The sequence below is a fragment of the Oncorhynchus clarkii genome, chromosome 3 (assembly GCF_045791955.1).
Source record: "Oncorhynchus clarkii lewisi isolate Uvic-CL-2024 chromosome 3, UVic_Ocla_1.0, whole genome shotgun sequence".
In the NCBI taxonomy this organism is placed as follows: Eukaryota; Metazoa; Chordata; class Actinopteri; order Salmoniformes; family Salmonidae; genus Oncorhynchus; species Oncorhynchus clarkii.
This window is the reverse complement of record NC_092149.1, coordinates 41497272-41524939: the sequence shown is the minus strand read 5'-3', so window position 1 is coordinate 41524939 and position 27668 is coordinate 41497272. Positions and strand designations below refer to the sequence as shown.

The window sequence follows — 27668 nt, the reverse complement described above, 5'->3', positions numbered from 1 at the left end:
CGGTCTTTTGAATACACATGTTCACAAATGCACAAGAAAAGACAAGCAAAAGTTATATTGTCACTGATTTAGTGTTGCATTACTGTTTACAGTAATATATATTTAGGTGAATGGGAATAATGTTAGAGTGCAACTTTGCATGGCTAACCCAGCTACCGTTAGCTTTGTTGGTCTCTTCAAGGTGCAGGCAGCTTGAGTTTTCTGATGATTTTCTTACAGGTATTCTGCACTGTCTTTTGTCTTTTATAAGGCAAATATACTTGTATGGGAGTCCAGATGGCAGCATTAACGTTTGCCTTGTATTTGTACCCATTCCATGCGCGTATGTTGTGAAATGTGACGATTTTGTATTTCATGTTTAATGTGCCTAGTTAGCTGTCGTTCATTTAAAAAATGGTGTTGCTTCATTAGTATACCTCGGGTATAATGGTAAAATACAAATACATGGTGTGCCGGTCATAGAACAGTCACAGGAGATCATGTCCAAGCTTATGGGGAGAGCTAGAGACATCGTAAAGATAACACTCTGCAGCAATACATCTCTGACACCTCACGAGAACCCTAAAGTGATAATAGATATACTGAAACAGCATTTCAGTGAGTTGACATACTCATCCATCATCCATGCCTCTTACTGAACACTTTGCCAGTATTAGGAGAAAACGTCATGGAGTACTGGATCCGTCTGAACAAGGCAGTAGATGTGGCCGATGAGTGTTTGAGGAGGCAGGGTTGGAGCATCGAGGACTCCAGCCGAGAGGTAAGGATGATGTTTGTGAAACACTGCCCAGATCCTTCTTTCTGCGGTTTTAAAGTTCAAAACAGCTGATAGGTGGACAGCAGCTGAGATACAAGAACTTCTAGAGGAGTATCAGTCTGAAATGATAGCTCAAATGCTGACCAGGTCAATGTGCCCTGCTGCTGTGAGACATGACCACACATGTCCAGATGCCTGTACTTGAAGATGAAGTGCCATCTTGTCCAGTGTCTTCTAGCCAGAGTGAGGTACTTGTGAGGTCACACCCTCTAATCAAACTGAGGGAAACTGCATGCAAACCTTGATAAGCTTACTTGATCGTGTGCTAACGCAGAACACGCAGACAACAGTAAGACTGCAGCACCCACCTAACCAAGGGTACTCTTACAGGAAATATTGCAAGGTGTGTAACGATACAAACCACTATGCTTGCACACTAGAAGGGAGGGTCTGTGTTTGTCATGCCACTGGTAGAAAAATTGTCCGAAGTCTGGGTCTAGATATAGTGAGGAGCCCACACAAGCAACCCATGCAGCAGAGCCGATAAACTAGCAGGCCCGCATTTGGAGGGTGTATATTTTATTTATCTATTTCACCTTTACTTAACCAGGTAGGCTAGTTGAGAACAAGTTCTCATTTGCAACTGCGACCTGGCCAAGATAAAGCAAAGCATTTTGGCACATACAACAACACAGAGTTACACATGGAATAAACAAACACAATCAATAATACAGTAGAAAAATCTATATACAGCATGTGCAAATGAGGTAGGATAAGAGAGGTAAGGCAATAAATAGGCCATGGTGGCGAAGTAATTACAATATAGCAATTAAAAACTGGAATGGTAGAATGTGCAGAAGATGAATGTGCAAGTAGAGATACTGGGGTGCAAAGGAGCAAAAAAAGAAATAACAATATGGGGATGAGGTAGTTGGGTGGGCTATTTACAGATTGGCTATGTACAGGTGCAACGATCTGTTAGCTGCTCTGACAGTTGATGCTTAAAGTTAGAGAGTGAGATATGAGGCTTCAGTGATTGTTGCAGTTCGTTCCAATCATTGGCAGCAGAGAACTGGAAGGAGAGGCGGCCAAAGGAAGAATTGACTTTTAGGGTGACCAGTGAGATATACCTGCTGGAGCGCATGGTGGGTGCTGCTATGGTGACCAGTGAGCTGAGATAAGGCGGGGCTTTACCTAGCAGAGACTTGTAGATGACCTGGAGCCAGTGGGTTTTGCGACGACTATGAAGCGAGGGCCAGCCAACGAGAGCGTACAGGTCGCAGTGGTGGGTAGTATATGGGGCTTTGGTGACAAAACAGATGGCACTGTGGTAGACTGCATCCAATTTGTTGAGTAGAGTGTTGGAGGCTATTTTGTAAATGACATCGCCAAAGTCGAGGATCGGTAGGATGGTCAGTTTTGTGGGTCAAGAGAAACAAACCCTCGAGTGTGACGAAGATTTAGAATGACGATATGTGAACGCATGAAGTGCAGCACCAGAAGGGGTTTGGGTCATAGCGAAGAATATACAAAGAGTAATGCCATTTGTTTGATGCCCCAGTCACTGTAAATAACCAGTTCCAATTGAAAGGGATGCTTGACACCGGCTCCATGGCCTGTACTTTAAGCGAAGCAGCAGAACAAAGAATGCTTGCGGAAAGTATTAGTCTAGAGAAGAAGCCACTATCAGAGCCAGTCATTCTTGTTGATGTAGGGGGGAAAACGGCACAACCAAAATGCATGTATGAAGTTGACCTTAACGTGTATGGAATTAGTTGTTTAGTTCCTGTGCTCATAGTCCCAGGTCAGCATGATGATCTCATTCTCAGTACAAACTTGATAAAGCACTTTATGCATCAAATGAAGGGTACTGACAAGCACTGGAGACTCATATCAGAATGTACATCGCAGCCATAACCTGCAGGTGAATACTTCTTGAACATGATGACTAGCCTGACATGTTGGCAGAGTGAAGAAACGCCCAGAAAAATATCATGCTTAATCATCATCTCTTCAGTAAGCTTGAGAACTTTTTCAAAGTCTCCCCCTGAGTTTTCTCTGAACGTTGAAAAGCTGCTTTTGAGGATTTCAATTAAGCCAATACAGTCCGTCACAGATAACGTAGAGCTTTGTAATCCCTTCGTAGCAAAATCACTAGAGTCAAACAATTTACTTAAACGTGAGTAATAGGAATAAAAACTTATTGTTCTGGATTTGTTGTAAGAGCATCGGCTTCTAATTTGGTTTGTCCACATGCCTCTTGTCCTCTTTGTCCACAAACCTTTAAAATGACATCTAGCAGTAACAGCACTTTACTCACAGACCCTGATTTTGAACTCTACCGTTCATCCGTGGATCTTTCTAGCTCGATACATGGTCTATCGGGATGCAACTCTTTCTGTACTTCTATGAATCGAGCATGTCTGTGAGATCCACTCATAAATGTGTGTAGCTGGTTTACTGTGTCAAACAAAGTACTGTCATGCCCCGATACTTTTGCCGTGGTGCACAGAACTAAATTCAGACGGTGGGAGTAACAATGCACATATACCGCTTGCTTAAATGTTTGCTTTAGTAGGACATGTACCCCTCCTCTGTTCCCTGACATGACTGAAGCGCCATCGAAACAAAAACCCATACACAGAGTGGGATCCAACTCCAGGGGTTGCAACACTTAAAGTATTTTCCTCTTGGTGACTGGCCCAACGCTACCTTCCGCCCCAACTTAACTCATTGGTAAAAAGAAAGACGCATTACAGACACCTTCCGCGTCTGCTGTATAGGTTAGGGATCGACATCCCGCCAACGGCACAGTTGTAAATCGTGCAGCGCCTTGTGTCAAGATTGCAGATTTTAGAGAAACAACAAATGTCAGTACATGCACTGCTCCAAAAAATAAAGGGAACACTAAAATAACACATCCTGGATCTGAATGAAATATTCTTATTAAATACTTTTTTCTTTACATAGTTGAATGTGCTGACAACAAAATCACACAAAAATGATCAATGGAAATCAAATTTATCAACCCATGGAGGTCTGGATTTGGAGTTTGAATGGAGGTCTGGATCTGGATTTGGAGTTTGAGGTCTGGATTTGAATTAAAGTGGAAAACCACACTACAGGCTGATCCAACTTTGATGTAATGTCCTTAAAACAAGTCAAAATGAGGCTCAGTAATGTGTGTGGTCTCCACGTGCCTGTATGACCTCCCTACAACGCCTGGGCATGCTCCTGATGAGGTGGCGGATGGTCTCCTGAGGGATCTCCTCCCAGACCTGGACTAAAGCATCCGCCAACTCCTGGGGACAGTCTGTGGTGTAATGTGGCGTTGGTGGATGGAGCGAGACATGATGTCCCAGATGTGCTCAATTGGATTCAGGTCTGGGGAACGGGCGGGCCAGTCCATAGCATCAATGCCTTCCTCTTGCAGGAACTGCTGACACACTCCAGCCACATGAGGTCTAGGATTGTCTTGTATTAGGAGCAACCCAGGGCCAACCGCACCAGCATATGGTCTCACAAGGGGTCTGAGGATCTCATCTCGGTACCTAATGGCAGTCAGGCTATCTCTGGCGAGCACATGGAGGGCTGTGCGGCCCCCCAAAGAAATGCCACCCCACACCATGACTGACCCACCGCCAAACCGGTCATGCTGGAGGATGTTGCAGGCAGCAGAACATTCTCCACGGCGTCTCCAGACTCTGTCACGTCTGCCACATGTGCAAGTGTGAACCTGCTTTCATCTATGAAGAGCACAGGGCGCCAGTGGCGAATTTGCCAATCTTGGTGTTCTCTGGCAAATGCCAAACATCCTGCACGGTGTTGGTCTGTAAGCACAACCCCCACCTGTGGACGTCGGGCCCTCATAACATGGAGTTTATTTCTGACCGTTTGAGCAGACACATGCACATTTGTGGCCTGCTGGAGGTAATTTTGCAGGGCTCTGGCAGTGCTCCTCCTGCTCCTCCTTGCACAAAGGCGGAGGTAGCGGTCCTGCTGCTGGGTTGTTGCCCTCCTATGGCCTCCTCCACGTCTCCTGATGTACTGGCCTGTCTCCTGGTAGCGCCTCCATGCTCTGGACACTACGCTGACAGACACAGCAAACCTTCTTGCCACAGCTCGCATTGATGTGCCATCCTGGATGAGCTGCACTACCTGAGCCACTTGCTACCACTAGTGAAAGCACCGCCAGCATTCAAAAGTGACCAAAACATCAGCCAGGAAGCATAGGAACTGAGAAGTGGTCTGTGGTCACCACCTGCAGAACCACTCCTTTATTGGGGGCGTCTTGCTAATTGCCTATAATTTCCACCTGTTGTCTATTCCATTTGCACAACAGCATGTGAAATTTATTGTCAATCAGTGTTGCTTCCTAAGTGGACAGCTTGATTTCACAGAAGTGTGATTGACTTGGAGTTACATTGTGTTGTTTAAGTGTTCCCTTTATTTTTTTTGAGCAGTGTATATCCTATAGGACACCATATTTGGTCAGAGAGCGACGCCTTCATGGCACTCAGATGACGCTGGTGGTCTTTACATGAACGACTCTAACTTTGTCAAACAAGCACCAATCGGGGTCAAACAAATCTAGCTAGATAGCCAATGAGCTGAGCTTTATGGGAGTATCCAAAAACCATGTGTCTGTCGCAAAATGTAGGTGCTAACCGTTTGCGACAGCATGCCTTTTCCCTTTTGGACAAAAATTTGAAGAATATTCAGAGGTATGAAAACTGGTTGTTTTGTGAATGTCAAACTTATAATATGGCTACTTATACTGGAAAAGCTAAATCAAAGTCGAAGTATACAGATGTGACGATATTCTTGCAGAAAAGTTAATATGAATGCAACTGTCTCCTTCACGATTTGCCCATATGTAGCTGGGTGACTTCACACTAAATATCATGGAGAATGCTCATACTTCAAGTTATCCGTCTGAAACTTTGCACATACTGCTGCCATCTTTTGGACACCATCGGAATTACCAGAGTGATGACTAGAACTGGGACCTTTCTCTTGCATTTCCAAAGATGGCGGTATTTCTTTGTATTTTCTTCTACCAGCTCTATTGTGTTATTCTCCTACATTCAATTCACATGTCCATGAACTTCAAAGTGTTTCCTTTCAAATGGTACCAAGAATATGCATATCCTTGCTTCAGGGCCGGAGCTACAGGCAGTTAGATTTGGTATGTCATTTTAGGCGAAAATTGGATAAAAAAGGGGTCTATCCCTAAGAAGTTTTAATTAAAGGAACTATGTCCATTCGTCAGGTTAGGACGCCGAGGGATGAAAACACGTTGGTATTTCGGGTACTGGTTCCCCGCAGTTATGTTATTAACGACCGTGAGGGTATGTGTTCGGCAGGCAGATGCAGGAACGCCTCGAAATGCAGGTTGCAGTTGCACACTATTAAGTTTTTTTGGCGGAAGGCAAAGATGCCCACACCGCTTGTTGAGCATTTATCTAGCTAGAACATAATATAAGCTTGTCGTTAATTGTGAAGCAAAGGACTAAATAGTGGATTCTGGCAGTAGCATACAACGAACGATTGTATATATATATATATATGTATGTATGTATGTGTGAGAGACACCGTCAGAAGCTGTTTTGGTGGCGTGTCGATGGCTAGCTAACTAACGTCAGTATGAATGGGAACGCGGTCGCTGTTTTGGCTGCAATGAGCTTGATAATTGGCTAAATAAATTGCTAGAAGAATAGTGATAGTTAGCTAACGTTAACTGGTTTGCTTGCATGGTCGCTTAATGATCTCGTAGCTAGCAGAAATATTCGATTAACGTTAGATAAATACCTAACGTTAGCCAGCCCGGTGGTTAGTAAGCTAACGTAAACAGCTACTGTAGCTAGCTAACTAACTTAATTTGATCACCGGACCCTTTTACATTATGAAAAACTGTGAGTACCAGCAAATTGACCCACGGGGACTTTCAACACCCTCGTCAACGCAACCCTGTACCGAAAATGTGCAGAGGCCTCGGAGAAAATGGGAAGTATTTCCAGGGAAAAATCGTTTTTATTGCGATGGACGGATTATTCTGGCCAGACAAAATGGTATCCTGCCTCTGACACTCGGCCTTATCATTGTCACAAGTGGCCTCTTCTTTGCATTCGAGTAAGTAGCTATGCATCATAATTTTGCTTCGCTTTTGTTTAACTTAATGTTACCAGTCTAGACCGCCATCTAACGTTAGTTGCATAGCTAACTAGGTTGTTAACATTACTTCGTTGAGTAGGCTTCCTCAGTTATTCAAAGTTGCTGACTAGTTAACTAACAGTGAAGCTCAGGGCCATACAGGCTTACCTAAAAATCTCTGTCTTTACTGTAGTTTATTTTGTCTATTTGAATTGAGCTTGTCTCTGGCTCATGTAGATTTTAGGGTTGTACAGTAGGCCTATTAGAATGGGTGTCTCAACCACTCAAGGCCAGGCACCGACAAGCTCTCATATCCACTCTTGTTCTTGCAGTTGCCCATTCCTGGTGACTCACCTGACCGTCTGCATACCTGTGATTGGTGGAGTGTTGTTTGTGTTTGTGGTCACCTCCCTACTGCAGACCAGCTTTACAGACCCTGGAATCCTGCCTAGGACCTTACCAGATGAGGCTGCAGACATTGAGAAGCAGATAGGTAAGATGGATATAGTGTAACAGACTGGGGTGATGGCTGAAGAGCTAGACCAGCTGGGGTATATATGGGATCAACTGTTTCAGTGGTGTTCATAGTACAGATTAATATCCTTCAACGGCATTTGTATTCAGTTAACATTTTGTTTCATATGTGATCTTGTTAATGTCAACAACACAATTGTATTGATGTCAGAGAATCGATCCCTCCCCTGATTCAAGACACCTCAGGTTCCTCCACGTACCACCCCCCTCCGCGCACCAAAGAAATCCTCATTAACCTGCAGGTGGTGAAGCTTAAGTATTGCTTCACCTGCAAGATGTTCCGCCCTCCTCGAACCTCACACTGCAGCATGTGTGACAACTGTGTGGGTAAGGACTGTATGGGTAGTGACTGTTGTTCAAAGTGTCCAAATATACAGTGCCTTGCGAAAGTATTCGGCCCCCTTGAACTTTGCGACCTTTTGCCACATTTCAGGCTTCAAACATAAAGATATAAAACTGTATTTGTGTGAAGAATCAACAACAAGTGGGACACAATCATGAAGTGGAACGACATTTATTGGATATTTCAAACTTTTTTAACAAATCAAAAACTGAAAAATTGGGCGTGCAAAATTATTCAGCCCCCTTAAGTTAATAGTTTGTAGCGCCACCTTTTGCTGCGATTACAGCTGTAAGTCGCTTGGGGTATGTCTCTATCAGTTTTGCACATCGAGAGACTGAAAATTTTTCCCATTCCTCCTTGCAAAACAGCTCGAGCTCAGTGAGGTTGGATGGAGAGCATTTGTGAACAGCAGTTTTCAGTTCTTTCCACAGATTCTCAATTGGATTCAGGTCTGGACTTTGACTTGGCCATTCTAACACCTGGATATGTTTATTTTTGAACCATTCCATTGTAGATTTTGCTTTATGTTTTGAATCATTGTCTTGTTGGAAGACAAATCTCCGTCCCAGTCTCAGGTCTTTTGCAGACTCCATCAGGTTTTCTTCCAGAATGGTCCTGTATTTGGCTCCATCCATCTTCCCATCAATTTTAACCATCTTCCCTGTCCCTGCTGAAGAAAAGCAGGTCCAAACCATGATGCTGCCACCACCATGTTTGACAGTGGGGATGGTGTGTTCAGCTGTGTTGCTTTTACGCCAAACATAACGTTTTGCATTGTTGCCAAAAAGTTCAATTTTGGTTTCATCTGACCAGAGCACCTTCTTCCACATGTTTGGTGTGTCTCCCAGGTGGCTTGTGGCAAACTTTAAACAACACTTTTTATGGATATCTTTAAGAAATGGCTTTCTTCTTGCCACTCTTCCATAAAGGCCAGATTTGTGCAATATATGACTGATTGTTGTCCTATGGACAGAGTCTCCCACCTCAGCTGTAGATCTCTGCAGTTCATCCAGAGTGATCATGGGCCTCTTGGCTGCATCTCTGATCAGTCTTCTCCTTGTATGAGCTGAAAGTTTAGAGGGACGGCCAGGTCTTGGTAGATTTGCAGTGGTCTGATACTCCTTCCATTTCAATATTATCGCTTGCACAGTGCTCCTTGGGATGTTTAAAGCTTGAGAAATCTTTTTGTATCCAAATCCGGCTTTAAACTTCTTCACAACAGTATATCGGACCTGCCTGGTGTGTTCCTTGTTCTTCATGATGCTCTCTGCGCTTTTAACGGACCTCTGAGACTATCACAGTGCAGGTGCATTTATACGGAGACTTGATTACACACAGGTGGATTGTATTTATCATCATTAGTCATTTAGGTCAACATTGGATCATTCAGAGATCCTCACTGAACTTCTGGAGAGAGTTTGCTGCACTGAAAGTAAAGGGGCTGAATAATTTTGCACGCCCAATTTTTCAGTTTTTGATTTGTTAAAAAAGTTTGAAATATCCAATAAATGTCGTTCCACTTCATGATTGTGTCCCACTTGTTGTTGATTCTTCACAAAAAAATACAGTTTTATATCTTTATGTTTGAAGCCTGAAATGTGGCAAAAGGTCGCAAAGTTCAAGGGGGCCGAATACTTTCGCAAGGCACTGTACCATATCTCAATTTTTTTAATGTTCTGCCCTCAGAGCGGTTCGATCACCATTGCCCGTGGGTGGGGAACTGTGTGGGCAAGCGTAACTACCGCTTCTTCTACAGCTTCATAGTCTCTCTCTCCTTCCACACCTCCTTCATCTTCGGTTGTGTTGTCACACACCTCACGCTACGTATGTATGCTCACTCGCAAACAAACACGAATGCACTATGTTTCCTTCCCTGCTGTTCTGTGACAATATTGACTGTGGAGTGTTTGTATTGGGTTGCTGACTTTTTACCTTCCTGTTTTTCAGGATCCCAAGGAGGGAATGGCTTAGTTCTGGCCTTACAGGAGAATCCTGCCAGATATCCTTTTCACACCAAACATTCTCTCTCTCATTACAATCCCTATAGTGACTTGGATGCCCACACTGCTGCTCTTGCTCCTAGCCCAGAGATAGAAGTTGACAAGGATTTTGTTCCTGGTTCTAAGACTTTGGCCTAAGCCCACTAATTCCTAATAGGATCAGTTCCCTGTAGTCCATTCTTCACACACTGGCAATGGTGTAAGCCTGTGGCTTTTAGACAGATGGCAAAACTTCAGAAGCAGGTGTGCAACCTAATGTTGTCACACTGGCTGGCTTGACACATTATGTGGTTTACAATAGTGGGTTTTGTGATTTCTTATAAACCCAGAACAGTTAGTAATATGGTATAATTGCAGTTCAGGGAAACCAGTAGTTAGGCCTTCATGGCTCTGATATTGTGACTGATTGTGATTCCCTAAGATTCACACAATAAGGCCTTCTGATGATCATGTAGCTCTTGTTATTGATAGTCATTGTTGATAACCTTTGCTAGTGTATGTTGAAGCCTTGACAAGCCCTCACTGTGGTTGAACTAGTTATTTGCTTCTTCTCCATTTGGTCTATTCTGGGGCTTTCAGGTTTCCATACATACTTGGTGGCCTTCAACCTCACAACAAATGAAGATGTGAGTACCAACCATAGATCTTGAAAATAGTAGATAGTGATAGCGCTGACATCATCCATGTATTCCTATAGAAAACTCCAGATGGTGTATGAGGCCAGAACTATTTGAATTTGAAGCGCCCCATATTGCTGAATGGCACCAAAAATCGCTAAGGATCATGGTCAACGTAGTTGTTTTCATCCTGCCTGATAGTCAACACATAGCCTGCCGGCCTGTGAATGGTCTGTCAGCACGTGGTCCTGTGTTACGACAAATGTAGTAGTCAGAATGGATCCCTATTTAATACAATATCTCGATTTGTAGCGAACCTTAAAATAATTCAGTAGGGATCGAACTTGATCATGCTAGTTGATCACGCACATTTTAATGTCCAAAACCTCTGTCTAAAAAAGTGTTTGGCCTGTTTTGGCGATGGTAATTTACATAGGTTTTCTAGGGAAGACCAGGGCTTTTGGTACCGCTAGGTTGCTACTCAGGACATAACTCATTACTGCATTGGAGAAATTAGAGGCTTCACAAGTAACTGAAGATTAACTACCTATAATAAACTCAGCAAAAAAAGAAACATCCTCTCACTGTCAACTGGGTTTATTTTCAGCAAATTTATGTGTAAATATTTGTATGAACATAACAAGATTCCACAACTGAGACACAAACTGAACAAGTTCCATAGACATGTGACTAACAGAAATTGAATAATGTGTCCCTGAACAAAGGGGTCAAAATCAAAAGTAACAGTCAGTATCTGGTGTGGCCACCAGCTGCATTAAGTACTGCAGTGCATCTCCTCATGGACTACACAAGATTTGCCAGTTCTTGCTGTGAGATGTTACCCCACTCTTCCACCACCAAGGCACCTGCAAGTTCCTGGACATTTCTGGGGGGAATGGCCCTAGCCCTCACCCTCCAATCCAGCAGGTCCCAGGCGTGCTCAATGGGATTGAGATCCGGGCTTTTCGCTAGGCAATGGCAGAACACTGACATTCCGGTCTTGCAGGAAATCCCACACAGAACGAGCAGTATGACTGGTGGCATTGTCATGCTGGAGGGTCATGGCAGGATGAGCTTGAAGGAAGGGTACCACATGAGGGAGGAGGATGTTTTCCCTGTAACACAGTGTTGAGATTGCCTGCAATGACGTCAAGCTCAGTCCGATGATGCTGTGAGACACCCCCCCAGACCATGGACCCTCCACCTCCAAATCGATCCCGCTCCAGAGTACAGGCCTCGGTGTTACGCTCATTCCTTTGACGATAAATGCGAATCCAACCATCACCCCTGGTGAGACAAAACCACGACTCCTCAGTGAAGAGCACTTTTTGCCAGTCCTGTCTGGTCCAGCGAAGGTGGATTTGTGCCCTTAGGCGATGTTGTTGCCGGTGATATCTGGTGAGGACCTGCCTTACAACAGGCCTACAAGCCCTCAGTCCAGCCTCTCTCAGCCTATTGCGGACAGTCTGAGCACTGATGGAGGGATTGTGCGTTGTAACTCGGTAGTTGTTGCCATCCTGTACCTGTCCCGCAGGTGTAATGTTCGGATGTACCTATCCTGTGCAGATGTTGTTACACGTGGTCTGCCACTGCAAGGATGATCAGCTGTCCGTCCTGTCTCCCTGTAGAGCGTCTCACAGTACGGACATTGCAATTTATTGCCCTGGCCACATCTGCAGTCCTCATGCCTCCTTTCAGCATGCCTAAGGCACGTTCACGCAGATGAGCAGGGACCCTGGGCATCTTTTGGTGTTTTTCAGAGTCAGTAGAAAGGCCTCTATAGTGTCCTAAGTTTTCATAACTGTGACCTTAATTGCCCACCGTCTGTAAGCTGTTAGTGTCCTAACGACCGTTCCACATTTGCATGTTCATTAATTGTTTATGGTTCATTGAACAAGCATGGGAAACAGTGTTTAAACCCTTTACAATGAAGATCTATGAAGTTATTTGGATTTTTACAAGTTATCTTTGAAAGACAGGGTCCTGAAAAAGAGACGTTTATTTTTTTGCTTTATATTTTGTTTATTACACTACACTTACTTTTTTTTGAGGATTGTTTCTCAAAATGGTGAGAGAGACAGAGGTCGAAGATAAGAGTGGTTGGGTGAAAGGGCAGGTGGCAGATTTCAACCTATTCAGACACGGTAGACATTGTGCCGGAGGAAGCGGTTTTCTTGCTAGACCACAAGGCCGCACTATACATTCTATTAACCTAAATATACAGTACTTGAATGTTTGATCCTGCTTGGTCTCCAGACTGCTTCTTAACTTTGTCTTTCCTGTGCAGATAAAAGGCTCCTGGTTGAGTAAAAGAGGTGCAGAGGACTCTGGGAATCCCTACACTTACGACAACATCTTTACCAACTGCTGTGCAACGCTGTGTGGGCCCATGCCCCCCAGGTCAGTATGTATGGCTAAACCCCCACGTCAGTCAAAGTTGCTGCTGTCATATGAAATGTATCTCAGTTCACCCTTTGTTAAACTTTGCTCCCGAGTGGCGCAGCAGTCTAAGGCACTGCATCTCAGTGCAAAAGGCGTCACTACAGTCCCTGGTTTGAATCCAGGCTGTATCACATCCGGCTGTGATTGTGCACCGCCCTATTTGACTCCCAATCGACCCAGCGTCGTCCAGGTTTGGCCGGGGTAGGCTGTCATTGTAAAAAATGATTTGTTCTTAACCTCTCTAGGGTACTTGGAACACTAACGTCCCACTTGACCAAAATCCAGTGAAAGTGCAGGGCGCCAAATTCAAACAGAAATCTCATAATTAAATTCCTCAAACATACATGTATTATACACCATTTTAAAGATAAACTTGTTGTTAATCCCACCACAGTGACCGATTTCAAAAAGGCTTTACGTCAAAATCATACCATGCGATTGTTAGGTACCTAGTCACAAAAAAACAGCAATTTTTCCAGCCAAAGAGTGGAGTCACAAAAAGCAGAAATAGAGAAAATTAATCACTAACCTTTGATCTTCATCAGATGGTACTCATAGGACTTCATGTTACACAATACATGTATGTTTTGTTCGATGAAGTTCATATTTATATCCAAAAGTCTCTGTTTACATTGGCGCGTTTGTATTTTGCCTCCAAAACATCCGGTGAAAGTGCAGAGAGCCACGTCAATTTACAGAAATACTCATCATAAATGTTGATGAAAATACAACTTATGCATGGAATTAAAGATATACTTCTCCTTAATGCAACCGCTGTGTCAGATTTCAAAAAAGCTTTACGGAAAAAGCACACCATGGAATAATCTGAGTACAGCGCTCAGAGACCAAAACAAGCAATACAGATACCCGCTATGTTATGGAGTCAACAAAAGTCAGAAATAGCATTATAAATATTCACTTACCTTTGATCTTCATCAGAATGCACTCCCAGGAATCCCAGTTCCACAATAAATGTTAGTTTTGTTCGATAAAGTCCATTTATGTCCAAATACCTCCTTTTTGTTCGCATATAGTACAGTAATCCAAATGCGCAGGCACTAGGTCAAAAAGTTATATTACAGTTCGTAGAAACATGTCAAACGATGTATATAATCAATCTTTATGATGTTTTTATCATAAATCTTCAATAATGTTTCAACCGGAGAATTCCTTTGTCTTTAGAAATGAAAGGGAACGGCGCTAACTTTCACGGGTGTGAGCCTGACTGAGCACATGGCCTTCTGGCAGACCCATGACTCAGTCAGCTCTCATTCTCTCCCACTTCACAGTAGAAGCCTGAAACAAGGTTCTAAAGACTGTTGACATCTAGTGGAAGCCTTAGGAAGTGCAATGAGCCCACAGACACTGTATATTGGATAGGCTAAGACTTGAAAACCAACAAACCTCAGAATTCCCACTTCCTGTTTGGATTTTTTTCTCAGATTTTTGCCTGCCATATGAGTTCTGTTATACTCAGACATCATTCAAACCGTTTTAGAAACTTCAGAGTGTTTTCTATCCAAATCGACTAATAATATGCATATCCTAGCATCTGGGCCTGAGTAGCAGGCAGTTTACTCTGGGCACGCTTTTCATCTGGACGTGAAAATACTGCCCCCTACCCCAAAGAAGTTAACTGACTTGCCTTGTTAAATAATAAATAAATAAATACCTCAAGGATACAACTTGCAATCAATGAAATGTCCTCTTGGGTATGGAAATTGTCTATGTATCTTTCTAACATTCTCTTTTCCTCTCATGTCTTTCAGTCTAATTGACAGAAGAGGCTTTTTACCCCCTGAAGACATTCCACCTGCTGTTGCAGTGGACATGGGGCGGCCCCCTTTCCTGGCCAAGAATGACACAAACATGGTAGGGCCACCTTCTAGTGGCTACATGTCCTGACCGTGCTGTAGCTCAAGTTTTCACCTTGATCCTTGGAGAATCTCAATTGTATACTCCTCGTGTCCTCTCACCTTCTTCAGGAGAGTGGACGCGAGGAGTATGCATTTGAGATTCTGCCCCTGTGCCTGTCCTGCATGAGCCCACTATATCCCCTTCAGACCCCCCCCCCCTTCCCCAAATGTGCTTACATGTTATGTATGTTACATATTGTGTCATAAGAGGGAGGATGGTGCACATAATATTCTTATAATGCACATTAGGGATAGGACACTGCATCCATGAACATTACGTCTTGCTTTTAGTGTTTCTTTTTTTTTTACCTGATTTTTAAATAATTGTTATTTGCCTGAATTGGAACTACCTCTTAGCTGTAACCCTGTTTTTTTTTTTTTTTTTTGTGTGTTTATTGCACTTGTGTGGACCAGGCTATAAATGTAGATATCCACAATGGAAATGAAATGGCTGAGGTTTGTAGAAGCTCATTTCTTGCAACAGAGGTGCTTTCAGCAAACAGTTGAAAGTTTAGGTTTACATGGGTAAACTCTGGGTTTACATAGAAGTTTTTTATTAAGCACTTTATCACCAGTCATATTGTATTCACTTTTGGCAGGTCTTTGAAAATTCAAGTCACTTTATATTGTTGCATCATGTTCATCTAATTTGTCTTGATTATTTATTTTATTGAACCTTTATTTTACTAAGCAAGTCAGTTAAGAACAAATTCTTATTTACAATGGTGGCCAACCCCGGCCGAAACCTAACCCGGATGACGCTGGGCCAATTGTGCGCCTCCCTATGGGACTCCCAGTCACGACCGGTTGTGATACAGCCTGGAATCGAACCAGGGTCTGTAGTGATGCCTCTAGCACTGAGATGCAGTGCCTTAGACCGCTGCGCCTCTTAGGAGCAGCGATATTGTTTGGACTCCCAAAACAATATTTGGGGTGTCCAATCAAAAACTCATCTTTTTGACCAATTGGTAAAATAACAAATGGTCCAAACCTTATGTCTCTATCATAATTCGTTCAAAATGTATTGGAGTTTTCACCCTGTAGGGTAGTCAAAATTAGGGGGACCAAATCAGTCGAGTCCAGAGGGAAAAAAAGTTGTCTGAAATAGTGCTGTGGTAGTCATGAAATTTTGTCAGCTGGTGATTGTCATGCAAAATAACTGCCTGTTTTACTGTAATTGACCATTTAATTAATATCAACACTTTTAGCGTCTCCTGGCTTCCACTCCTAGCCTACAAGCAACTGATGCAGACCATGGAACATCTACATTTTAAAAAGTCTAATAAATTCATAGCATACACCAGCGCAATAAATCCATTATTTATCTTAGGCTACATTTTCTTCAGACCAGTCTATTTCAGACAAACAGAATGGCATATTTGGAATTGTCCTCATCTTAGGCTATGCTATATGGCTGTGGGCTACACTAGTTCATTTAACAGACACGATTTCCGTAGAATTATGTGGCATTATTTTATAGTATGAAGAATACAATTGAACATAACTGAATAAAATTGAAAGGATATTTCGAGGGAGTGCGCTTATATGGCTATTCTGTGTTGCGCAGTTAACAAAGAAACAGGTCCTCCTATATGCTTGATTTACAGTTATTTATGCAACTTTAGTTGCGATCCCTGGTGAGTGCGCACTGTGCTTATTCACCATTTATCCTTGTTGGGTCAGTGCTACTTTAATGTTATGGCTATGCAATCTACTCATCAACCTATTATTTGTAATGTATCTTACATAAGTCTGCAAATGCGATGATGCATGGAATGCTTTATTATAAATGTGCATTTTTTTAAAGGTGAAAATTAGCTTCCTCAAACTTAACGCACGTGCTGCCTATGTACGCTAGGTTGTGTGCTTAATTTTAAGAATTGAACAGTAAAGATGGTCGCACAAGAAGCTGGGATCCTCTTTCAAATAGTGGCCAGTCATAACTCTTCTAAGAACACGTTTCACTAGGCTCTGTAGGCTATGTGCTCTCTAACCGTGTTCCAGGGGTCCTAGGCCTATAGTTTACGTTTGGAGTTTTTTGGCCACTTTAGTTAAAAACCATATCAAAACATGTAGGCAGGCCTATGAGCTAGGCTACATGTGTGTGACTGATTTGAAAAAGTTGCTGTTTCTTGCCTTACTGCACATGCTGGGCATCATTCACAAGTGATAATATTGTCACTCATCAGACTATTCTTAATTTAATCTTGTCTTTACATATTGTTAGGTTCTAAATGAATCTAGTAAAACTCAGACGATTAGTAAAGCTTAAACCAAGTTTATTCACCCATTGTGTCATACACACAAGACAATATATATTCACACAAGCACTGATATTGAACACTTGAACACTATACTGAGTTTCCTCCTACACATCTGAACAGCCAATGTATCTCTTGTTGCTAGACAGAACCTTAGTGATATCTGTTCTTCCTCACCTCATTTGACCTGGCTTCGGCCCCAAATTGCTCACTCCTCCCCAACTCACGGCTGTCATATTGACGTGTACAAGACTGTCTCTTCTCCTCCCATAGGAGCCCTGATGGCTAACAATAGGACAGATTGTAAACATGATATATTCCCCCCTCTCCCTCAGTGACATGAATAAGTATATTTAATATTTTCAGAACCCAACAATATACTAAATAATACGTGTGAAATTAGTTCTGATTTAGAATAGACCATTATCATGCACCTGTCGGAACAGGGCAGGGAGTCAAAAATACAGTGGCAAGAAAAAGTATTTGAACCCTTTGGAATTACCTGGATTTCTGCATAAACTGGTCATAAAATGTAATCTTCTAAGTCATTACAATAGACAAATACATTCTGCTTAATCTAATAACACGCAAACAATTATACGTTTTCATGTCTTTATTGAACACACCGTGTAAACATTCACAGTGTAGGGTGGATAAAGTATGTGAACCCTTGGTTGACCTCCTTTGGCAGCAATAACCTTTCTGTGGTTGCGGATATGACCTGCACAACAGTCAGGAGGAATTTTGGACCATTCCTCTTTAATAGCCTACCAAACTCGCTAACGGCCAGTCGCTGACAGCCAGGTAACCAGTGATTTATTGTCCCTCTAATCACTCTGACATTAATGCAAATACACTGCTCAAAAAATAAAGGGAACACTAAAATAACACATCCTAGATCTGAATGAATGAAATATTCTTATTAAATACTTTTTTCTTTACATGTGCTGACAACAAAATCACACAAATTATCAATGGAAATCAAATATATCAACCCATGGAGGTCTGGATTTGGAGTCACACTCAAAATTAAAGTGGATAACCACACTACAGGCTGATCCAACTTTGTAATGTCCTTAAAACATGTCAAAATGAGGCTCAGTAGTGTGTGTGGCCTCCACGTGCCTGTATGACCTTCCTACAACGCCTGGGCATGCTCCTGATGAGGTGGCGGATGGTCTCCTGAGGGATCTCCTCCCAGACCTGGACTCAAGCACCCGCCAACTCCTGGACAGTCTGTGGTGCAACGTGGCGTTGGTGGATGGAGCGAGACATGATGTCCCAGATGTGCTCAATTGGATTCAGGTCTGGGAAACGGGCGGGCCAGTCCATAGCATCAATGCCTTCCTCTTGCAGGAACTGCTGACACACTCCAGCCACATGAGGTCTATGATTGTCTTGCATTAGGAGGAACCCAGGGCCAACCGCACCAGCATATGGTCTCACAGGGGGTCTGAGGATCTCATCTCGGTACCTAATGGCAGTCAGGCTACCTCTGGCGAGCACATGGAGGGCTGTGCAGCCCCCCAAAGAAATGCCACCCCACACCATGACTGACCCACCGCCAAACCGGTCATGCTGGAGGATGTTGCAGGCAGCAGAACGTTCTCCACGGCGTCTCCAGACTGTCACGTCTGTCACATGTGCTCAGTGTGAACCTGCTTTCATCTGTGAAGAGCACAGGGCGCCAGTGGCGAATTTTCCAATCTTGGTGTTCTCTGGCAAAGAGAACACCTGCACGGTGTTGGGCTGTAAGCACAACCCCCACCTGTGGACGTCGGGCCCTCATACCACCCTCATGGAGTTTGTTTCTGATCGTTTGAGCAGGCACATGCACATTTGTGGCCTGCTGGAGGTAATTTTGCAGGGCTCTGGCAGTGCTCCTCCTGCTCCTCCTTGCACAAAGGCAGAGGTAGCGGTCCTGCTGCTGGGTTGTTGCTCACCTACGGCCTCCTCCACGTCTCCTAATGTACTGGCCTGTCTCCTGGTAGCGCCTCCATGCTCTGGACACTACGCTGACAGACACAGCAAACCTTCTTGCCACAGCTCGCATTGATGTGCCATCCTGGATGAGCTGCACTACCTGAGCCACTTGTGTGGGTTGTAGACTCCATCTCATGCTACCACTAGAGTGAAAGCACCGCCAGCATTCAAAAGTGACCAAAACATCAGCCAGGAAGCATAGGAACTGAAAAGTGGTCTGTGGTCCCCACCTGCAGAACCACTCCTTTATTGGGGGTGTCTTGCTAATTGCCTATAATTTCCAACTGTTGTCTATTCCATTTGCACAACAGCATGTTACATTTATTGTCAATCAGTGTTGCTTCCTAAGTGGACAGCTTGATTTCACAGAAGTGTGATTGACTTGGAGTTACATTGTGTTGTTTAAGTGTTCCCTTTATTTTTTTGAGCAGTGTATAATGGCAAATCTAATCAAACAATTCATGAGGGCCCATGAGCTCATGTTGTGCAACATTTCTATAGGCTATGCAATTGCATGAGAACTAAGTTTTGATCGACTCTTAAAAAGAGGATCCCATCAGCTTTCTATAGGCTAGGCCTACAATATTTACTTCTAAACTTTCCTAATATTAAGCGCAGTGCTTCGCTTTACAACAGGGGTATAGCCTACCTGTCGGAAATGAAAATGAAACGCAGGAAAAGTGTCCTCCATTTGCTATTTAAGTGCATAGATTATGTACAGTCGCAAGAAAAGGTTTGTGAACCCTTTGTAATTACCTGGATTTCTGCATACATTGGTCTATTTTTGATCTGATGTACCTCTAATTCACAACAGACAAACACAGTGTGCTTAAACTCATAACATTTTTATTTTTTTATTAGATTGCTGGGTGCCTGGCTGTTAGCGAGTTTGGTAGGCTCTTAATGAACATCAGCAGCATCAGAGCGCAGTTTTGGAGAAGCTTAGTTACCGTGACTGAACGGTCAGGTGAAATTTGACTGCAGTCATGACACATGACCGCCGGTGTGGCAGTATTACGGTAACCGTAACAGCCCTAGTCTCAAATCAGGAAAATAGCACCGCGTCAGCTAGGCTGGATTCTGTGCAAAAATGTAGGCTACTTGACAGGCTTACCATTGGACCGTAATCTTCTCAAATCCGGAGGACATCAAACAATATAGAGGTAAGATAGATATCGATTTTGAGACATGACATGGTTGTCATATTTTAGTACATGCTGTTCATATTACTGCAAAGTTCTTGTTATTTTTTCAAAGAGACTGAAATGTCAATGGAGCACTGTGCGTACTGCAAGCTCTTTATTTTCAAAGCCTTGTCATGCTAATTTAGCTATTTGCGGCCCGCGGAAACAACTTGTAAGACAATGGCCCAAAAATTTAAAATCCTTAAGTTTCGTTGAAAGCTGCACCGCTCTGTCCACTAAGCTCAGTGCTTATTATCGGATGCATTAGCTCACGAAATCTGACTTTTTAGATATAATGTGAGTGATATGTTAGAGAAAGACCCCAGTGAACGATTCGGAACATGAAATATCATATTTGTCTTGGTAAAATTGATTTTATAACATAATGAAGTGAAATGTCATAACCAAAGTGTGTTTTCACCCACTCTGGGCAGAGTGGGTGAAAACACCCCACTGAATTATATATTTTCATCCTATAATATGAGGCATTGTAGAAGCATAATTATAAAGTGTTCCCATCTTAAATATGTATTTTTAAGGTTGGCCTCTAAGTTTCCTTCATCTTGGCTTAGTAATGATCTTTACCTGTTTTTATTCAATGATTTTATGTTTTTAATCTTTCAGTAACTCCATATTACCATCAGTTTATCCTGCAGTCCTGAGGCCTTTTTTCCCTTGGTAGCTTTTTACAATTTGAGTGATTCTCCTTTTCATTCCAGAACTAAACTGCTCATCTCTGTGCTCCACAGTGTGTAACACTTTTAACTCTCAGTTTTATGTGTCCCTCCCACTCCACTATAGGAGGAGAATTGTCAGGGTTTTGCTCTGTCCTGCACAGCCTGAAGGGTAACTTCCGCATGTAGAGGGTCGATGGTAAGAGTAGGGCTCAAGCTCCAATCCATCACCACACGTTTATTTTTGCTGTTATCTGTTCAGTTTGCATGCTCATCATGTGTGGCTGCTATCATAAGTAACTGTGAAATTACATCACAATTTGTGAGAAATATCTGTTGGGATACTGACTTATCACCCATCCAATGTTAGGGTTTTAATTTCAGTTAGTACATTGTATTCATCACTCAGTAGAGCAAGTGGAAAGGTGTTGTGAATTGAGCCATGGTATGTTGTGGGGCATCATGATGTGCCTTACCTCTGGAACTGCATGCCACTCTGCCACTATTTGAGCCATAACTTATCCTTCATCTCTAGGCATGTGGATGTCATGTTGATGACTTGATGTAGAACACACAGCTTAGAACAACTGGAGCATCATATTCTCAAACTTGGGCCATTCCTATTATCAATCATTGTCTCTTATGCCTTGGGGCAGCTGAGCAGATGTGGTAAGGTCAGAGGTTACGGTAGCTTTAATGCTAAACACTCATCTATTGTTTGTCTCTTATCCAGTTTGATAAGGAAAGGTACTTATCCATATGCAATTGAGGGAGGAAAGTATCATATAACCCAGTGTAATGAGTATATGGCATGATGGTGTACTGACGAACACACCCTATTCTTATTTACTGTACTTTTCATTGTATTTATTCACTAGGTGTCACTGGAAGCATAAATACAATGGACAGGTAGCCTAAACTGTAACTCATGACATTCTACCCTCTACTACTACAGTATTGCTTTCCTTGCTGTTGCAAATAATGGATACTTTCCCTGGTATAAACGAGCCCATCTTGTCAACCCCGGTGACCCAAGGGGAACCATACACTTTGTCCTTTCCTACATATCCCATCACTCCCCTAACAGGAGGGAAGGGAAGCTTCCCCAAGCTTTGTATCTAATTGTCTCTTTCGCCTTTGTTCCTCCCTGTCCTGTGCTAACAGGATTGTCGCCAACAACTCACTCTTTCTCCATAATGCCATGCTGTCACACCTAACCTGGTTATTGCTCTTAAGTTAATCTCACTGTGCCGCTCCAAACTAATGCTTGTTTTCAGCTCCTGTGCATTTTCCTTCATTAACCATGTTCTGCCATGTCATTGCTGTCTGTCTCTCACTTCTTCATATCCCTTCATCTTTTTCCTTCTCTTGCGTTTCCTTTTCTCACTTTTCCCTTTTTCTTGACTTCTCTGCCTTCCTCCTTTCTTCACACAGTGCACTCAGAGAACTAAGGACCTTCTGGAGAGGGTGTTCCGCTCTTCTGAGCTCCAGGGCCTCTGGCCCTCTGGCACCCCCAAGACTGCCCCTGGCCAGGAGTTGAGAGTCAGACCAGAGTCCAGGTCCCCAGCCCCCTCCTCCTCCGCTGGGCCTCCCACCTCGAGCTGCTCAGGGTCTGCTGATGGGCCTCTCCCCACCGGCTGTTCTGGGTCCGCCAATGGGTTTCCCCCCACGGGCTGCTCTAGTTCTGCCAATGTGCATCCCCCCACAGGGTGCTCAGGGCGCCAGGCCCCGTCCATGGAATGTCCCCCTGTGAACAGCAGCAAGAGACCCTCACTGCACTCCAACAACCCGGCCTTCCGCCTGGCCAGTCCCTCTCCCTCCTTCACCCACAATACCATCATCCTGGGAGACGCTCCTGACATGGGCTTCATCCCACTGCACTGAGCAGACTCAGTGGCTCCAGTAAGACTGCTTCAGTGAACATTCCCCTTCCACACAGCTCCCTGGAACTCATTAGTGGCTACACTGCCATTAACCTTTGTACGGGCATTTTTTTTAACCATTCTCTTTTTCATGGAACTTACTACGTCTTCTTCTAAACTCAGGACTTAAGCCAGTGTTTTCCCCTGTCCTGTTGGTGATGAATTAGCTGGTAAACATTATTTTCATAGAATGTTTTATTCCTCAAAGGAAAGATATCCTACTGGCAGCAAGTTAAACTTGGTAACGCTGACAAGCATAGATTTTATACAAGTTTTATACACTGATTCATAGAACATTGTTTCACAAAGCTTCAAGCCATATGTACTCACTTGGCTGGTGTTCCAGCATAGTAACTAAGTAAGCAGTCTCTTTGCCTTTTATGTACTCCGTTGTATTACCTCTTATGCAAATCATTCATACACTTATGGCAGAATAGGGGTGTGTGAAAGGGCTTTTGTTAGTGGATAAGTAGGTTTTTGGCTACCTGGCTTCCTATGCTCTTGGTCTTAGCTGTAGTGAAAACACCCAAGGTCTCCCAGTGTAAAAGGGCTCTTTGAAGTTCCACTCCCTCCTTCTCTACTGGCTTTTGGATCGGCCATGTTGTGGACATTGTTACGTATGTTTAGTCCTTGGCTGCAGTTGAGACAGTGACTCATTTTGATTGGATGAGACGAGCTATTGTCCGTAGTGGGCTGTTTCCCAAGGTTGCTGATGACTGACATCGTAATCTGTTGGGCCTCTGTTTGTTATTTATCTTCTACTTAGGCTCAAAGTGTTCAGATTGATTGTTGGATTTAAACTATATTTATTTCTCACTGTGTTTATGAGAGTGTCTGAGGCAGAGGGTGTAAATGTGATAGGGAATTTATTCTGGTATTCTGTGTTTGAACTGACTTGTACTAGACTTTGACTGTCCAAGCTAAATGAACATGTGCTTTAGGAAAAAAGTTAATTGTGAGCTTGCATTTTTGATTGTCCTTTTTAAATGTTCCTTTTACATGTATTCTAATTTAAGCACGGATCCAAATACAGATCCACTACTGCCTGCTGAGTTTCTTGTGTTTTTGAGGCCAGTTAATATATTTTGACACAATGTTAACTGTTCAATTAACTTGCTAAGGATATTGAAATGTGACGCCTGGTTCCCTGTTTTTCCTCATGCATTTTTACTGTAATGACATATTGTTTTTTTGTAGAGAAGTAAGGTACAGATTAATAATGTGATATGTAACTGTTTGAAGCACAGAACATCTAGAAGTGTAAGATGATACCGCTTGCAGGCATTGCCTTGAAGTGAACTTTGCCTGTGCTGCTAGTGGCATGAAACCATATATCCCTTGGACTGGTCGTTTATCATAGACTACTTACTATCTGTAACGTGACATTACACTGAAGGTAATGCCGTTGGCCACAAGGGGGCGTTATTTTTTCCCCAAATAACACCATTATTACGTTCTAGGTACCTTTTTTATAGACTGTAGAGCAATTGGGGTAGGTCCATTGATGCCTACTTTTCCTTCAATATACTTAAATGAACTGTGTGTGTAGTTGTGGAGGACCGCTGTGTGGTAGTCAACCATTTGTGTATTCGTTCATTTGAAACCTTATAACTAGGTCAGTTGTATCAAAGATGTTCAGCGCTCCTACAACTGTTATTATGACTATAAGCTGTGCTTGTACTATTATGGGCTGTTTGCTTTGGTTTTGTAGTCTGTAGATCATTCCTGTGAGGATTAAACGGAGGAACTGTACCATTGCTTTCTACTCTGTTTTTTCCCCTGCCTCAGAAGAGTCTCGTTCAGATTGTTTTCCACTTCAGTTGTCATTTGTGAGGTTTTGCAGTAGCAACACTGACATGACAATTCTACTCCGTGGAGGCTGGTGGGAGGCACGATAGGACAGGCTCATTGTAATGGCTGGAATGGAATGGTATGAAACGCATCAAACGTATGGAAACCATATTTGACTTCATTATTTTTATTCCATTCAAGTTGTTACAATGAGCTTGTTGTCCTATAGCTCCTCCCACCAGCCTCCACTGTTTCTACGGTATACCCAGGCTTTCTATGAGCACACAGAATCTCTGACCAATTGGGTCAGACCACAATGCTCCCAAACTGGCACATGGCCACTTTTAATTAAATAATCGCAGGGTTCCCTCTTATGAAGAGCACACAATGAGAAAGTGTATGATAACCACATGTGTTTGCTTGGGGAAAATCCAATAATGAAAAGGGTCTTGTGCATGTGTGGTACCCTGGCCTGACCACAGACTACCAAGTTTCCTGGCAGAGTTTGTGGGTGTATGTTTAAGAAACGGGTACAAAGATAGATATACACAGTTGAAGTTTCCATACACCTTTTGACACAAATTATGTCAATTAGCCTATCAGAAGCTTCTAAAGCCATGACATTTTCTAGAATTTTCCAAGTTGTTTAAAGGCACAGTCAACTTAGTATATGTAAACTTCTGACCCACTGGAATTGTGAAACAGTGAAATAATCTGTCTGTAAACAATTGTTGGAAAAATGACTTGTCATGCGCTAAGTAGATGTCCTAACCGACTTGCCAAAACTATAGTTTGTTAACAAGATATTTGTGGAGTGGTTGAAAAGCTAGTTTTAATGAATCCAACCTAAGTGCATGTAAACTTCCGACTTCAAGTGTGTGTGTGTGTGTGTGTGTGTGTGTGTGTGTGTGTGTGTATATGTATGTGTATATATATATATATAGGAACGGATAAGAGGTTGCACAACAATGTTTTGTCACTCGCCTACTGAGCGACGCTCTCTCTGAGCAGTTTTGTGCTGTTTGTATAAACATTTTTTAATACATTTCTGAAACTAATCTCTTATCCTCCCATACATTTTTGCCATTCCATTATACAGTGCCTTCAGAAAGTATTCATAGCCCTTGACTTTTTCTACCTTTTGATGTTGAGATTCTTTGTCACTGGCCTACACACAGTACCCCATCATGTAAAAGTGGAATTATGTTTTTTGAAATGTTCACAAATGAATTAAAAATGAAAGCTGAAATGTCTTGAGTCAATAAGTATTCAACCCCTTTATGGCAAGCCTAAATAAGTTCAGGAGTAAAGTCACATAGGTTGCTTAGACTCTGTGTCCAATAATAGTGTTTAACATGATTTTTGAATGACTACCTCATCTCTGTACCCCGCACATACAATTATCTGTAAGGTCCCTCAGTGGAGCAGTGAATTTCAAACAGATTCGACCATGGTTGTTTTCCAATGCCTTGCAAAGGTCACCTATTGCTAGATTGATAAAGACCTTGAATATCCCTTTAGACCATGGTGAAGTTATTAATTACACTGTGGATGGTGAATCAATACAGCCAGTCGCTACAAAGATACAGGGGTCCTTCCTAACTCAGTTGCTGGAGAGGAAGGAAACCATTCAGGGATTTCACCATGAGGGCAATACTGACTTTAAAACATAGTTTAATGGCTGTGATAGAAAACAGAGCAGTTGTTACTCCACAATAATAACTTAATTGACAGAGTGAAAAGAAGGAAGCCTGTACATATTAAAAATATTCTAAAACATGCATCCTAAAGTAATAGTGCAAAAAAATGTGGCAAAGAAAGTCACTTTTTTTTGTTGTCCTGAATACAAAGGGGCAAATCCAATAACACATAACACAACACATTACTGAGTACCACTCTCCATATTTTCAAGGATTTTTTCAGGATAAAAAATTAATGGAATGGAGCTAAGCACAAGCAAAATCCTAGGGGAAAACCTGGTTCAGACTGCTTTCCACCAGACACTGGGAGATGAATTCACCATTCAGCAGGATAAAAACACAAGGCCAAATGTGGAAAGCTCTTAGAGACTCAAACAGAAAGACTCACAGATTGTCTACAAAGTATTGACTCAGGGGTGTGAATACTTATGGAAATTAGATTGTTCTGTATTTCAATACATTTGCAAACATTTCTGAAAACATTTGTCATTATAGGGTATTGCGTGTAGATGGGTGAGAAAAAAATTGAACCGTAATATCCATTTTGAATTCAGGCTGTAATACAGCAGAATCTGGAATAAGTCGAGGGGAATGAAAACTTTTAATACTGTATTTCCTGTATTATATTATTTAAGAGGCTGTAAGTAAAGAGCCTGTATTGTAGGTTCTGTGTGTGTCCTTTTCCCAAGTGATTCTGCATATACACACAAAAGAGAAACTGGAGCGTGAACAAACAAATCTTAGACTAGTTACTATTACATAACTCCCTCTAAAACTGTATGTTGTATCTCATCCCACATCAAAAGCCTTCTCACTGCAGCATGTCAATGTTATAAATACATATCCTAACTTCAAATGGCTGGTCAGAAATCAAGTAGATGCGCCTCACAAAATGAGGAAGCCATGGCATCAGTGTTTCAGCATGTTACATTTAGACCGTAATCTACTTTAAAACAGATGTTGTAATTTCGTTGTTCTATTTGGCTAATATTTACCACCCTTACTATTAAACAGAATCAGAGTAACAACTAGTTGTGCGACATCTGGACCAGAAAACATTAACCGGTAGATGTTTCATTGCTGTTTATGTGTAACCTTCATTTAACTAGGCAAGATAGTTAAGAACAAATTCTTATTTACAATGACGGCCAAACCCGGACAACGCTGGGCCAATTGTGCACCGCCGTATGGGACTCCCAATCACTGACGGATGTGATGCAGCCTGGATTTATAGCTGACTCGGTTTGGATGGCGCGGCTGAGGCATACTATCATACATGTTAACCCCAAATATTTTACGGGACAGAGGCCAGTTTAGGCCAACCAGAGTATTGGGGGTGCATGGCCTGCCTTACCACTGAGGGTTGAGCTGGAGGGCATGTTTGGAGCTGA

General features: G+C 42.6%; 1 protein-coding gene across 3 annotated transcripts; it reads left to right on the top strand.

The window, feature by feature from the left end:
* Positions 1–6167: 6167 nt before the first annotated feature.
* Positions 6168–24538, top strand: LOC139395641 (palmitoyltransferase ZDHHC18-A-like). Of its 3 annotated transcripts, none has more exons than XM_071142987.1 (9): positions 6168–6889; positions 7243–7403; positions 7622–7771; positions 9474–9611; positions 9735–9786; positions 10311–10413; positions 12692–12804; positions 14616–14718; positions 22299–24538. In XM_071142987.1, exons 1-9 carry the CDS (start codon positions 6663–6665, stop codon positions 22746–22748), a joined length of 1497 nt encoding a protein of 498 aa, XP_070999088.1. In that variant the 5' UTR covers positions 6168–6662; the 3' UTR covers positions 22749–24538. The 3 variants fall into 3 exon arrangements, with proteins under 3 accessions (XP_070999088.1, XP_070999092.1, XP_070999089.1); XM_071142991.1 differs by having other exon boundaries at positions 6188–6889; positions 7331–7403; XM_071142988.1 differs by lacking the exon at positions 7622–7771 and having other exon boundaries at positions 6188–6889.
* Positions 24539–27668: the final 3130 nt, after the last annotated feature.

What these genes read in the sequence shown, in the direction of transcription:
- LOC139395641 (XM_071142987.1), top strand. Translation starts at nt 6,663, where the DNA reads ATGAAAAACTGTGAGTACCAGCAAATTGACCCACGGGGACTTTCAACA. An exon ending in GGCCTCTTCTTTGCATTCGA is followed by an intron (nt 6,890 to 7,242) that starts GTAAGTAGCTAT and finishes TTGTTCTTGCAG; the next exon opens with TTGCCCATTCCTGGTGACTC. An exon ending in TGTGGGCCCATGCCCCCCAG is followed by an intron (nt 12,805 to 14,615) that starts GTCAGTATGTAT and finishes CATGTCTTTCAG; the next exon opens with TCTAATTGACAGAAGAGGCT.